The sequence below is a fragment of the Gobio gobio genome (assembly GCF_949357685.1).
Source record: "Gobio gobio genome assembly, chromosome: 10".
In the NCBI taxonomy this organism is placed as follows: Eukaryota; Metazoa; Chordata; class Actinopteri; order Cypriniformes; family Gobionidae; genus Gobio; species Gobio gobio.
Genome location: NC_137116.1, coordinates 34,110,987 through 34,126,307, shown reverse-complemented (window position 1 = coordinate 34,126,307; position 15,321 = coordinate 34,110,987). Strand labels below are relative to the sequence as shown.

The 15,321-nt window shown below is 36.3% G+C and overlaps 1 protein-coding gene across 1 annotated transcript in view; it reads right to left on the bottom strand.

Moving 5' to 3' along the window:
* Positions 1–15,321, bottom strand: part of ipo11 (importin 11) — a 232,764-nt gene that overhangs the window by 90,187 nt on the left and 127,256 nt on the right. Inside the window, exons 20-21 of the mRNA XM_079826503.1 lie at positions 12,310–12,423; positions 4,875–4,990 (exon numbers count right to left, since the gene is read on the bottom strand). Of these exons, the coding sequence (XP_079682629.1) occupies positions 4,875–4,990; positions 12,310–12,423 (230 nt within the window). The remainder of the gene's footprint in view (positions 1–4,874; positions 4,991–12,309; positions 12,424–15,321) is intronic.

The window sequence follows — 15,321 nt, the reverse complement described above, 5'->3', positions numbered from 1 at the left end:
CTGTATTCCTGAGGTTAGGAATGTCTTGAACAAAGCAGCAATGTTACATTTATATCCTCAGTCATGAATTGGGTAAATCTCAACCCATAAAAAAACCATGTGATATTTTACATTGATAATGTTAATAAAACATGGTCAAGAAAGGAAATACCCACTTTTTCACAGTTATACGCAATTCAAAATTAAAGTAATAATGAGATGGCAAACAAAAAGCAGAAAGGCAAAATTACATTTTTGAAGAGAAAATTCAAGCTTTAAGAATTTTAAGAAGTTTGAAACAACTTGAAAGTATAGAAATGTGTACTTTACACACACTATTAGTTAGCCTACTACCTTTAGCCGTACCCAGAGGAATCACTAAATTAAACAGTCCCTATAAAGACAATTCTAAAATGGCCCATAGCCTAACACTATAATAACTAGAGCACATTTGCAACAGTTCGCCCGCTCAATCGCGAGTTACTGTCAGTACCGTTAGTTCCTACAGCCTACAGTTAGCTAGCTAGTTATGCCTTATTCACGTAAATGCATATTACCTAGTTGCGATAAATTACAAATGAGCTTATTAAACAAAATCGATGATATCAAGAAGAGGTGGATTCATTTTGTGAACAGCTACCTTGATCACCACCAACACCTGCCTTTGCCGTGATCATTTTATATTTTACACCGGATAGTTTTACAAACTTTCATCCGAGACAACTGGGATTCACTGATAATCCACTGCAGAATGGGGCCGAACCGACTATCTCCTGCCCCGACCTTTATCCTCTCATCCCGCAAACAATCTGGTGCCATCATTAGTACGTGCCCACCAGTGTTGTCTCGAGTGCTTACGGCAGCTTTCCCGCAAGTGGGCAGGGTTTCAGGCGCAGACAGCAGATCAACCGGATGCCACTAGTCAACTTTCTTCTACAATGGTGAGCAGCAAGCTAGCAGTATGAAGAGAGCTGACAGAAAGCTGGAAATTTGTCCTCCCCTTATGTTCACCACAGTGGCCAGCTGCACAGTAGAACTCATGCGGCGCACAAAACAGCATAAGAGCCTGTGGAGAGTATGTGCCGCGTTATTCTGAGCTTCCCTCTCCACTGGCATCGCTGAACAGCGTGGAGTATAGAGGTGAAACAGCCACATGAGTCAAATGTGGTTTTTGGAGCATTTTATGACAGATTTGAACTTGGTATGCACTATGGTGTGTGAAATATGACGTCAAATACATGTGGTGCTTTAGGTGAAATAAACACTAGAATCTGATTTTTTTTTTTAAATAAATAGTGCAACTTTAACGTGTTAATGCATGCAATTAATTTTTTTCAGTTTAACGCATGCAAATATTTAAAGGGGGGTCTATTGCTATTTCATGCATTGTGCCTTATTTACACTGTTAAAGAGTAGAATAAAATGTGTGACATGGCCAAAATTTCAAAAAACGAGTTGGACATATGACCAAATACACTCCTTCAGGATTCGAATAAGTTTCAGAATTTTTTTTTTCGAGTATGGTCCCTGTATGACTTCTTGTATGGGCATTTCTCCCGAATGAGGGGTGAGCATGCGCACATCAACCAGAATGAGCAAGAGCGTGTGCCCGTCAACGAGCTGCGTTCGGCAGCGCTGTCATTTTGCTTTAAGACCACAAAATCCACAATGTCACTAAAGAAACACTTCACTTCGTTTTTGTTTGTGAGGGAAAGATAACCATGTTCAGCTTCCCAAATAACCCAGCGTTAAGGAAACAGCGGATGCAGTTTGTTTTTCTGGAGCAGCAACGGAGTTCTGCAAGTGTGTTTGTTTGTTTGTTCCCGGTAATGAATTGAAACCGCAGGTGGAGAGTGAAACTGCATCAAATGTCTGTTTTGTTGGCAATCGGCTCGTAAGTGCATAAAATGTAAACAACACGAACGTATAGTGAATTCAAAGTGTGTGTGTGTGCACGCGTCTACAAGCTCGGCTGTTATCGGAAAGAATCGGTACTTGAACAAACAGTAACACCCAATTATGCCAAAATGTCAGATTTGTCATAAGAGCAGATTTAAATGAGATAAATAAAGTCTTAAATAAACAGAGTGAGTCGAGTGAGATCCGCGTCATGTGCAGCAGCGGCAGGTCTTAAAGTAACAGTAGCCACTAATGCTGTCTGTTAATCAAAGAACAAAGGTAACAGAGAAAATTACTCACTGCTCTTGATTAAAGAAATTTTTAAGCTTTAATAAGAATTCATCTATATTTATTTTATAATTTATGCAGTGCAGACTGTTTGATAACATTATTCAATTTATATATATATATATATATATTACATGGCACATGTAAGTATTATATTTATTTTAGGTTTATGTGAGGATTTCATATAAATAAGTATTGGCTCTAATCAAGGTTTAAATTTGGGGGGGGCATCAGTAGCTGTATTAGTATCAGTGCTACTGGCCTTCATTCATAATAAGATCCCATTATAACAAAAATATAAAATATACTGTCTTTATGTTGTTTCTACATTAATTTGGAGATTAACTGTGAAATTATTACGTTATAAAATATATTAAAAACGTAAGTGTTTTTAATCTTGATTAAATCAAATAAATATATTGTGATTAATCGTCTCAATTTTTTAAAAATCGATTGACTGCACTAATATAAAATTAAATACAATTCCTCATTCCGCATATTACAGAATTCAGTCTCAACCAATGTAGAAAAAGTGTGAGATGAGATAAAATCACTCCTGCAGTAAATTGAGATCAGATCAGATGTAGGATCCTGCTGATATATAGATAGAGACAGACATAGAATAAATTTGTGACAGTATAGGGATATGGAATACTGAGAATGAGTAATATACAGAGAGCATAGATAAACCACGGGCTTCAAGAGACAAAAGTGAGAATATAATGTAAACACTACCAGTAGAATTTAGACAGTGGACACACTACTTATTGGTCTCATTTTGTATTGATCTATGACAGCCTACTGCTGGAGAACAGTGCTCTGACCCACTCAAAGTTTGACTTTTCATTCTCTTATAACTTTTGACGCCTGGCCTTTGGTGGTCTTTTCAGTCTCCACTAAAGCGATCATCCAATATTGTGAACTTTATTGCTACCTGTTGGTTTGCTACTTTATTTCAGCATTACGTCCTATTTCGAAGACAAAAAAGATATGAGGCTGAATCTTAGTAATGCTTTCACCTACTTAAACAACATCTGAGGGTTTAAAGCTGTCTGTGAAGTTAAGAAAATTCTACTAATTGTTTAATTTGTCAATAACTTTTCTAATGATATAGCCTAAAGTCAAACCTCTAGAGATTCCTTAGGTTATACGAAGTACAATGACCTGTCATATTCAACCGTAATTGCCTGTTGGCCATTTTGGATTTTATTGTAAACTGCTATATCTATAAAGCTTTGGTGCATTGAACTTGATCAGATCAACGATATGTACCATGCCCTGAGTGCTAGAGCAGGGGCAGGGACAGCGCCAACTAGGCTATGTTCAGACTGCAGGCAAAAGTGGCCCAAATTCAAGAACACTTGAATGGAATCTGATCTTTTTTTTATTCTGATTTGGGCCACTTCCATATGTGGCCCTAAATTAGATACAGGTCTAATGTTTTGCAATGCGACCTCAGTCTGAACAGTCATATCGAAATGTATGCGACTTTCACGGCACTCTATAATTATAATGCGTTACATTTATATGGCGCTTTTCTGGGTACTCAAGGTGCTTTAAATATAGAAGGGGGGAATCTCCTCAACCACCATTAAAGGTGCAGCATCCACCTGAATGATGCAATGGTGGAGAGGAGATCAGTATGTGGGGATGATTAGGAGACCATGATGGACAGAAGCCACTGGGCAAATTTGGCCAGGATGCCGGGGTTACACCCCTACTCTTTTTCCTGGGATTTTTAATGACCACAGAGAGTCAGGACCTCGGTTTAATATCTCATCCGAAGGACGGTGTTTGTTACAGTATAGTGTCCCCATCATTAGGACCTACACAGACCACAAGGTGAACACCCTGAGCTGGCCTCAATACCACCTCTTCCAGCAGCTACCTAGTTTTCCCAGGAGGTTTCCCATTCAGGTACTGACCGGGCTCAGCCCTGCTTAGCTTTAGTGGGAACATTTGTCACAATTCTGTGCTGATGGGAGTCACTCGAATGATTTTACATGCCGGTAGTTGGTCACTCAGTGAATATGGAAGTCAGTCAGTGGAGGGACAGTGAGCTGTTATACTCCAAACTTGGAAAACTTGTACGAAAAAAACTTTGCTCTTTCTCCTCACCCTTGTCTGCGTCTTCATTATTGCCTGTGCACAAATTAACTAAACAAAAAATAAATGAATAAATAAAAATCAGGCACAGTGCCACACACACATCTTTTGAATATATAAAATTATAAACAAAACATCTGCTGTCGTTATAGTGTTTAGGGAATTTTGACTCTGACTGCAATCTGACTGATCATCACTGATATATTTTCAGCTGTATTAATTACTATTTTCCATATTTTACAATAATAGTCAAAACTATGAAATAACAGAAATGGAAGTTTGGAAGAAGTAAACAAATAAAAAATGTTACAGCTCAGCAGACTCTCAACCAACATGCCATGTTCTTTTCACTTAAGCTGCGTAAAGGGTACTGACTGTATATTGACACTTGTCGACTGCTTTTCTTTCACCATAGAGGCAATAAAATGGTTTTAAAATGCCATAAGCACAATTCATATTTGTCTTCAAAACCATCTCAACCATTACAGCGTAATCATCTAAGCCTAAATCAGTCAGAGATGTCCAGACTTTTGACTGGAAGGGTGTAGAAACTTTTATTCCTAGATTAAACCTTTGGCTCAGAAACATTTTTGGAGACTTACCAGAGCTCCAAACCATCTTCCAGCAGGTAAACATGAGGGGGCTGCGAAACATCTGTGCTGAGCTGGATAACAGGTAGGAGGAAGGGATAAAGATTCTTGCTTTCCGCTCCCAGCCCCTGGACAACGCATAAAAAAAAAAAACAAGTCAACCAATCATACCAGGGAAAAACTGATCACTCAATTTTTCTGATTCAGAATTGCATTTTAAAGGGGTGATGAATTGAGAAATCAACTTTCCTTTGAGCCTTTGATATATAAAAGTTCATCGTGATATAAGAATATCCTGTAAGTTTCAGAGCTGAAAACGTCCTTGCTAGTCAAAGAAAAGCTTTTATTGACACCAGGCCCAGAAAATCTCAGAATATGTTGACCACTGAAGTCATAGAATGCAGAAGCGCCGCCTCAAGCCTGCCCACCGACTCGTAGAGCTAAACGGGTCGCGCTACCAAAAAATAAACATGCCGGTTCCAGCTCATGTGCGTAAGACATTGCGCGTTTGTTCGCTTCATTTCACCGCAGAATCGATTGTAAACAAGATACAGGTCAAGACTGGATTTGCAGACATATTGAGATTAAAACACAATGCTGTGCCTTCCATATTGGATCCGACAGGAATGGTGCAACACATGAGTAAAACATGTTTTTTTATATGTGTTAGTATTGTAATGTTACAGATCGTTTGATATCTATTGATTACATACCTTAGCACGCTGTCACAGGTTGGAGAAGGTGTTATTGGTTAATTCGTGATTCACACACGTAATTCACGTAATTCGCAGTTATATTCACTGATGATCGGGCCGGCCAAGTAATACAGAAATAACATTCCAATCAATTACGGGTGGATGAGAGATAAATCATTGTTTCTCCTGACGATTTCAAAACAATTTCCACATGTACTGAGGGGAGCTGAAACTCATTAAATATGCGTATTTTATACAATCCTAGCCGTGGGCGTTTACTTCCAAGTTTTCAGTGCGGCATGTCCATCAAAACAGAGCGTTTTTCAGAGAGCCTCAAAACCAAGGCAGAAAATAGCCTATTACTTATTCATTATGATGTTTTTGAATGTAAAAACCACGCAAACGTCATTAGTCCACCTCAGACAACAGTATAATTTATTTTTAAAAGGCCAGTTCATGATTTAAAAATGTCTTTTAAAGTGTGAAATTTTAAAAGCCCTGAACACTAGGCTGTGTTATACATTCATAACAGTTGTGCAATGAAGATGCAGCCAAAAAAACATTTGTATTCAGATAAAAATGTGATAACAGGTTGTCAAGATATGGAGCGCTGCCAAAATTAGTTCCATTGCATCTTACAGCCAAGCACAAAACATCATTTTCTATCTGAATAGCGGCAGGTGTGATATTGTGTCAGCTTCCCATGCTCTCGAGTAAGGGAATCTGAGGAATACACCAGCGGCTTTGTGTTTTCTGGGTTCTTTCAAGGGCCTGGTCTTGAGAGCAGCCTCGCTCTCCCCTGGGTGAGATATGCCCACTCAGCCTCTGACTGATGAGGGCTCATCACATAGACCACCGCAAAGGGCTCTTAAGTTCAGGGCATGACTGCCTTCGACGGTCTGCTGATTCTGAGCTGTCCATCAAAATCACAGATGCAGAGCTCTAGGGGGGCTCAGAGATGGTAGAACTGTACCATCCGTAGGATCCAGGTGAAGCTTTGTTACTGTCAATGGGCCAATGATGAAAAACAACAAACAGAAGCCAAGGACACCCACAAATTTGGCTACTGTATGGGCTCGTACGTAAATATGTAAAATTTAAATATGTCATAGCTGATAGAACACTGATGAGAATATTACTTGAGAATAAATTATATTTACACCAAATAATCAGATTTTTTTTTTCAGACAAGAAACTATTAGTGTTTCTCTGATTAAGGAGCTCTACACAATCTTATCGGAGTTAAATAGGACTATTTGATGACATGTCATGTTATGCATTTCATGTGGACTTGACTTGGATGTGTACAGTTGTCATTTACATAGAGCCAGCAACAAATTTCCCAACAACAACATTTTGCCCAGTGAAAATGCTGAGTGGCTAGTAAAAAAGTGAATGTCAAGCCATGACTATAATATAATAATATATATAAAGGCTAATGTCTTATATGTATTGAGTGTCTAGAGTCTAGAATTTGTCATCGAGTCATAGCAATACTGTCTTAAATAGCCTGTGTGAAGCACTTGGTCTTTAATAACATGAGAAAACAGTTTTTCCCTTTTTCTGAAAAGTGAGTTTTTGGAGATACAAGGTTTCCACCTAATAGAGAAGTCTCACACATTGAGAGAAAATAGCTACATCCGTTTTGAAAAATAAGGTGGATACCAGGGGTAGTCAACCCTGCTCTTGGAGAACCATCTTCCAGCATACACACCGGAACCAGTTAATTAAGGTGTTCAGGATTACTTGAAAATTACAGACAGATGTGTTGGAAATTGTCTGGCAACCCCTGATATAATACAATACAAATTATAGAGTAAAAGTTTAGAGTTTATTTAGTCTATTAAATAACAATTATAGACTCATTTACTCAAAAAAATCCAACTAGTTCACACACAAATAACGTTGAAGTTTACCAATTTTTTTTACAAACATCCCAAAGCACCATCCATAACAACAGCCAATTTTGCCGGCCACAGCATGTGCCGAGGCAATTTAGGCTCTGCAGGTCAACAAATCATATCCAAATGTGCAGTAAAGAGAGCATCCATTTTTGGAGCATCTGTCAGAAATATGCTTTTGGGGATGGACCCATGATGGGGCCATTTAGGGATGATTGACTTTGAATGTTCACTGGTAATATTGTCTCCTCAGCATTCTGTGCCAGGCTGAAGAGCAGCAGCTGTGATACCATATGGCTGGCAGAGGAGGCCACAGAAAACACAAATAAATGCAAGGTTAATAGCAAACTGTTGATGGCGGGTGGTGAGATATGCACACAATAGATAGTTTCCTGAAGGACTGCTGGCATTTCAATATGCAAATCTAAGGACTTAAGCAAAAAAAAAAAAAAAAGATTAATGAGTGCTGGTCAACTAAGCTGGCACAAGTTTTGGATTTTTGGAAGTATGCAAATTTCAGCCAAGCCTTGGGCGATCTTTTAGACTGATTCATGTGCCTGTGATTTACAAGAACTGAAGACGCTGTAATGAAGGGTCTTTAACGTGAGCGAGAAATGCTAATATGCAGGATGTGGTTACTGAAGCAAAGAGCACTTTCAAAGACAAAGAACAGCTTATTTAAGCTGATGATTGCTCAATAACTCTCCTCAGGGGAATATTTATGAAATTAACTCAAAATGTAACATTATCTTTGTTCCACGCAAGTATAACTAAAAATGTGTACACAGAGAAGAGGTGAAATGAAAGGTCAAATCCAGGCTGCTCAGGACATTTAAAAAATGAAAAATAACTGGGCAAGGGAGCTCAATATGCTTTATTAATCAAATTCATTATAATATATATATATATATATATATATATATATATATATATATATATATATATATATATATATATATATATATATATATATATATATATATATATATATATATATATATATATATATATATATATATATAATTCAATTTTTTTAATAAATAATTGTAAATTTTTTGTTAATAACAGAAAAACTTAAATGTGCCATTTTTGAAAAATTCATTCAAGTAATTGCAAATAAATATAATAAATAAATGGTAAACTTTTTTTAATAATTAAATAATTGATAATGAATGTCATTTAATATTTTGTCATTATTTAATGCATTTCTTAATTATTTAAATTTAACTAATTAAATAAATTCAAATAATAATTATACAAATGATCAGAGTATTTTTTAGACAAATCTGTCTATAACGACAAAGCATTTGTTGCTTTATAGAGTATGTCAGTCATATACAGGGTATCTGCAGGTTTCACCAAGTCAAATTTAAGACTTTTTAAGACCTTTTTAAGACCATTATGAATTAAATTTAATTAAATATAACGCAATTAAAAAAACGTACAAAAGGAAATGCAGAATCACAAAATGACTTGCAAAGCAAATTAATTTATTAAAATTGAACAAAGTATTAGTAAACTTGCACTTCCTCATAGCTCAATCCCATCAGGATTAATATACAAACACACTACCGGTCAAAAGTTTGAGAACGGTAAGACTTTTTAATGTTTTTACAGAAGTCTCTTCTGCTCACCAATGCTGCATTTATGTTATTAAAAATACAAAAAATCTGTAATATTGTGACAGTTCTGTTGTAACTGTTTTCTATGTGAATATATAGTAAAGTGTCATTTATTCATGTGATCAAAGCTGAATTTATCATCATTACTCCAGTCTTCAGTGTCACATGATCCTTCACTAATCATTCTCATATGAGGATTTGATGATCAACAAACATTTATGATTAGTATCAGTGTTGAAAACAGTTGTGTAAAAAAATTTTTTTTAGGATTCTTTGATAAATAGAAAGTTCTAAAGAACAGCATTTATCTGAAATAGAAAGTAAAAAAAAAGTTTTTTTGAAGGATTATGTGACTCTAAAGTCTGGAGTAATGATGCTGAAAATTCAGCTTTGAATCACAGAAATAAATTGCATATTCAAATATAAAAAAAGTTAATAAATGCAGCCTTGGTGAGCAGAAGAGACTTCTTTAAATACCATTCTCAAACTTTTGACCGGTAGAGTGAGAGTGGGAGTGGGAGAGTGTGTGTGTCTGCATGTATGCATGCATGCATGTATGTGTACTATATATATTTTATTAATAATTTTTTTTAGATCAAAATTACTGATTTTGTGGTGATGGTCATTTTCAGAAATGTGCATGTTTTTTTTTTCTTCCCATAATTAGGATGCCACATTTACCATATCATTATGTCAGATGCACAGAAAATGCATGAATCTTGTTTGACAATAGGACAAATAAGTACAACTTAAATATACAGATACAAACAGTGCTTTAGTTTAGTAGGCTACTGTTTGTTTTTCCCCGTTGTTGTTGTTTAATTAATATTAACTACAAAGACAGTGGGTTGCTTTCACTTTAAGACCTTCAGTAATGCGCCTAGATTCGGTAACGTACACTCGCGCGAGCGCTGACAGGCGGCAAACGCGAGCACATAATCCGGTGCCAGTCTGACATCGGTCCCTGTGTGTCAGTAGCGAATCAGTTCGGGGTTTACATCGCTTTTTTAGTGCTATCGGGAATATCAATTTTATTTGGTCATTATGCGAGATGGCAGGTGAGAAAGATTCGCCTTTGCTTTCACGATCGCGTGAACTGGAAGAACTGGAGAACTGAAGCTGAAGAATAAAATTTGTTTGATGCGTCTGTGGTACAATCCAAAGAGCCTCGCGCCAATAACATGAAAGCTGATTGGCTGCAATATAAGATGCATGCTGGTCTCATTTGTAGTTGTAAAACAGCGAACTATAGTTGGACTAGCGAAAGAACGAACTACAACACACACACACACACACACACACACACACACACACACACACTCTAAAACGCTGCGGGAGCATTTCAATGAGCAAGAGGTAGCGTTAGATGGACGTAGGAAAATTAAGACCCGTTAAAAATTATTTAAGACCTAGAACTCAATACTTCAGCGAATTTAAGGCTTTTTAAGGCCTAAAATTTTGATTTTGAAATTTAAAGACATTTAAGACTTTTTAAGATCCCGCGGGTACCCTGATATAGTGTCTTCCTGGCCAAAACAAGATGCAATGTGGACACTGAATTTTTGCCTTTTAGTCAAAAGTCTGGTTATGCGAGACCCAATTTTGGCCAAAATAACCAAAACTCGCCATTGAGATTTGAATCAATCCATTTCCTCAATTTGATTTATTATTTAAATTCACCATAATTTAAATTAATTAAATGATTTAAATGTGCCATTATTGAAATTCATTTTTATAATTAAATAATTAATTCGTTAATAAATATTATAAATAAATGGCCAATATTCTTTTCCATAAATAAATGGTAATTAGTAATATCAATTCAATATTAAGTCATTATTTGCCATTATTTAATGTAATTATTGACAAATTAACTATAAAGAATTTAAATAAATATCTAAAAAAAATATATATACAATTATTTAAATAAACAGTATATTACAGACAAATTCCTCTCTAATGACATGTAAAATAAAATAAATTAATAATTTTGCTTTACATGTCAATCATATAGTGTCTTCCAGGCCAAAAAAAACTTACAATGTAGATATTGAACATTAGAGGTTTAGTCCAAAGTCTGGCTGTGTGACAACTCCTGCTTTGAGGAGGAGGTTTGGCCAAAAGAACCAAAACTCAACATTAAGAGCTCAGGTGCTGTTTACATGCCTACCTTTTCAACTAAAAACAAAGATGTTTTTATGCGTTTTAGCTGTTCATTTACATGACATTGGCGTTTTGGGGGTCTGAAAAACGCAAACTTTTGAAAACAGGATTCAAAGTGCAAGTTTTTGAAAACAAACCATTATCGCGTCTGTGTAAACTACAACAACGAGAATGTGAAAACAGTGACGTCATGCGTGGGTGTATTACGTGTTCAGTCTATAGGCTTGTAATGTTTCTTTACAAAGTAACCTTGTCAACTACTGGCCTGGCAGCATAATACAGCATTTTTAGCTGTTTTCATGGATTTGTGTGAACGGGGATCGTTTTGACAAAGTTGTCGTCTGTATGCGAAAAACACAAAGGAAAAACTTTTCAATTTTGAGTACATTGTTGTTGAGTAAATGTACACTTAGACCAACCCACACAACCCAGTATGCAGTATGCATAACCCAGTATCCATTTAGTCATTATAGTTTGTTTTTTTTAAATGTCACAAATAAGTGTGAAAAGGGGTGTTCCTGCATCAGCAAAGTGTGGCTCAAAAGAGCATTCAGTTACAGCAAACTCAAGATATGCTGCTAACGCAGCCTCTGGATGGTTTAAATGTGAGTGTCACTCATCTCCTCAGGGGCCAGAGTGACACAGAAACTGCTCCTGATGCACAGAGTAAAAGAAAAAAAAAGGATGAAATGAGCAGCTTGCAGGATCCCATGTGGAGGAAGATGGAGAAGCACTGTGGCAATTTTCAAATACACCCATCCATAACAACCCCCTGTCCGCATGTTTGTTCATACACTCACAGCAGGAAGGGATGAAGTGTATCGTACTAAAATAAAAGTCTTCTGCAAAACTAGAAAACCAGAGAAGTGCTCAGCAGGGCTGGAGGGCATTTGTTCATATCAACAGACGATGACGGTGAAAATCAGGCACCCCCTCCCAATCGGTGATGGTACGCACAACACGTCCAAGCGAGCACTTGAAACACAAACAGAATGCTAAACACCCGACCTGAACGTTTCAAAGGCTCGTTATCGGTTTCATTCTTGGCCCCGTGGGTATGCCATACCTGTACGAGATGGATGAGGGTAGTGAGAATGGCACAGCGGAGCATGTTGTGTTCTTCTGACTGCTTCCAAAGAAGAGGAAGGTACTGAACCAAGCAGCCCACGTACGGTCGAATCTAGAAGAGGGGAGGGAAAAAGTAAAGCACTGATCTCAATTGCAAAGGAGCGCACACACACAAAAAGTTTGTTTCGAGCCTGAATGCTTGAGATGAATTAAAAGAAAAATCAGAAAATAGGTCAGTTTCAATGAACCTCTAAAAATGTGGTTACATTTTAAAGCAGGGGCGACCTGGTAATTCTAATGATACTTGTCCATTAATTTTTAAACTGCAATCGACAATTACAGTTATGGACTTTTTAAACATTTTGATGGCAATGACACCCAAATATGATGATCCTTTATTGAGGGAAACGTATAGGTAACAATATATGAAATGACCCATTTATACTATGTCAAAAATAATCAGTCAATAATGTCAAATTATAAATTAAATGTATAACATGAAAAAACATTTAATAATAGTTGTATATTATTATCATCATCCCCATTATTATTATCATCACAAATAATTTGTACCCTATTTTTCTTTGAACTTCTCTGAAACATGTAATTGTTCAATACAATATTGTTATTATGCCCCAATTATACAGTGTTAAAAATATGATCTGAATTTATATTTATAAAATGTATTTAAAAAAATTAAAAATTAAACAGATGATAATAATAATAGCAATAATAACATTTATTTATTGTTTACCATATTTTCTCTTAAATTTCTTTGAATCATGTAATTCAGTACAATATCGTTGCGTTAGCTATTTAAGTGATATTTAAAGTCACTATAATAAAACTTTTCTTTTTCTTTTTATGCTGCTCTTGCAATGTTTTCCAGCGAATTGGTACCTGATTTAATGAACAATATTCCATGAATTATTCTTATGGACTATACTCTGAAACTCAGGCTAAATCCTCCCTCACTTCCCGGTCTATTTTTTGCAGGGGTGCCCTAAAACTTTATTTTCTTCACTTCTAACCCCTATTAGCATCCTTTACTGTGGGAATGTTTCTCAAGTAGGGAAACATAAAAGAGCAGATACCGTACGTTTATCTGTCAAAACGTCAGAAAGCATTTTGAATTATTATCTGTCAATGCTTTTAAAATTCTGCACATTTTGTCTAACGCAACCTGTGCCAGCCTCATATTTTATTTATGAATATATATTCATATTATTTATTTCATATCACCTCATTCAACAAAACAGTAAGTGCTGGTCAGGTTTTAAAAGACCCTTTTCATTTCTCATTTCATTCTACATTTCCAGAAACAAGAAACAAAACATCTTGCACAAATATACTCCTAAAACTCAAAGCTTCCAATGTCATCTCTGCAACCATCTTTACTTCATATGTAAATATCTAATATATTTTATATTCAAGAAAATGCATATAATGCTTTCACATTGTAATTGGATGCTGTGGTTTAGCAAACACCCAAACTGTTTTTGCTCTCAAGTTTTTAGCCTTTTGATGCTTTATCAGCATTTTCTTCTGCTGAAAGGAAAACAGTTTCAATATGCTGCAAACAGTCTGTCACTATGCACCAACCAGTGATGACGGTATTTGCCTATCTCGGTTTCATGGTTTATGAGTCATAAATAAAAATAATTGGATATGATCTGCCAATTGATATGATTCAAATTTAAATATACTACTAAGCACTGTCTGCACTGTAAGTGACGCAGCATGACAAAACTATAGGCTTCACAAAGATCATATCATAGAGGTTTTGGGTTTTGTTTGTCCTGCTGTGCCTTTAAGACACAATTACTTTCCACATGAAATAAGTAACAGAAATGTGCTGCAGTAACAATTTAAATCTTTTGAAGACGTTTCCGCCTCAAAATGTTAACTGCTAATTTATTTCACACAACTTTAGATCTTGCAAATGGGAGAAATAAAGTTGCAATTAACGGTTTATGTTTTAAACTCTGAGACCGAAACAGATTTAATAGGTTGTATTATTTCTTTTAATTGCGATTTTATATCTCACAGTGCAACTTTATATCTGACAATGCGACTTTCTAATTAAACTTTCTCTCACAATTACCTTTATTTTTTACTTTGACGCCGAAACAGGCTTCCCTTAAAATTGGACTGAAATAATCAGAGAAAATATTCACAAGAATATTTAGTCACACTTTAGATTAGGGTCTAATTCTCACTATTAACTAACTATTCTGACTTTTTATAATTTCCTAATTACTGCTAATTAATAGTTAGTAAGGTAGTTGTTAAGTTTAGGTATTGGGTAATAGGAATTGGTCAGGATTAAGGGATGTAAAATATGGTAATACAGAATAAGACATTAATATGTGCTTTATAAGCTCTAGGGGTGTAATGGTACACGTATTCGTACCGAACCGTTTCGGTACAGGACTTCCGGAACGGTGCACGTGAGTACCGAACGATACGAATGCAATCTTTAACCCCTAGGAGTCTGAGCTGTTTTGTACTTATCTAGTAAATGCATCTTGATTTAAGAATGGTTAAAGCTACACTATGTAACTTTTCCGTCCACTAGAGGTCGCCTGTTCAAAACAAAGGCGTAGTTTGATGACGGCACGTTTGAGCGCAGAATCTCGGGACATGTGGTCTTCACCTCACAGCCGGTGGAAAACAGTCAGGATAGGACTCGGGCAGAAATCATGTTCATGGATGCGATTATTAACATTACTGTAGTGAAGCAGAGCAGGACGAGTGTTGTGGAGCTGAGCAAGGCCACAGGAGCGATTGAAGAGCGGGACTGTTATTATGGCATAGTCGCCGGTGGGACTTTTATTATGACACGGTTGCCGGCGCTACTTCCTCTTTTCCAGTCATGAGTCTGAGGTAACGCAACTCTGTTTATCGTATTAGATATATCTGAGTGTGTTGAAAAGGAAGTTATGACGTTCGCTCGGCGGCTGCTATGACACTTGTTCACATTGCAGTGAGAGTAAAGTGTTTCACTGAA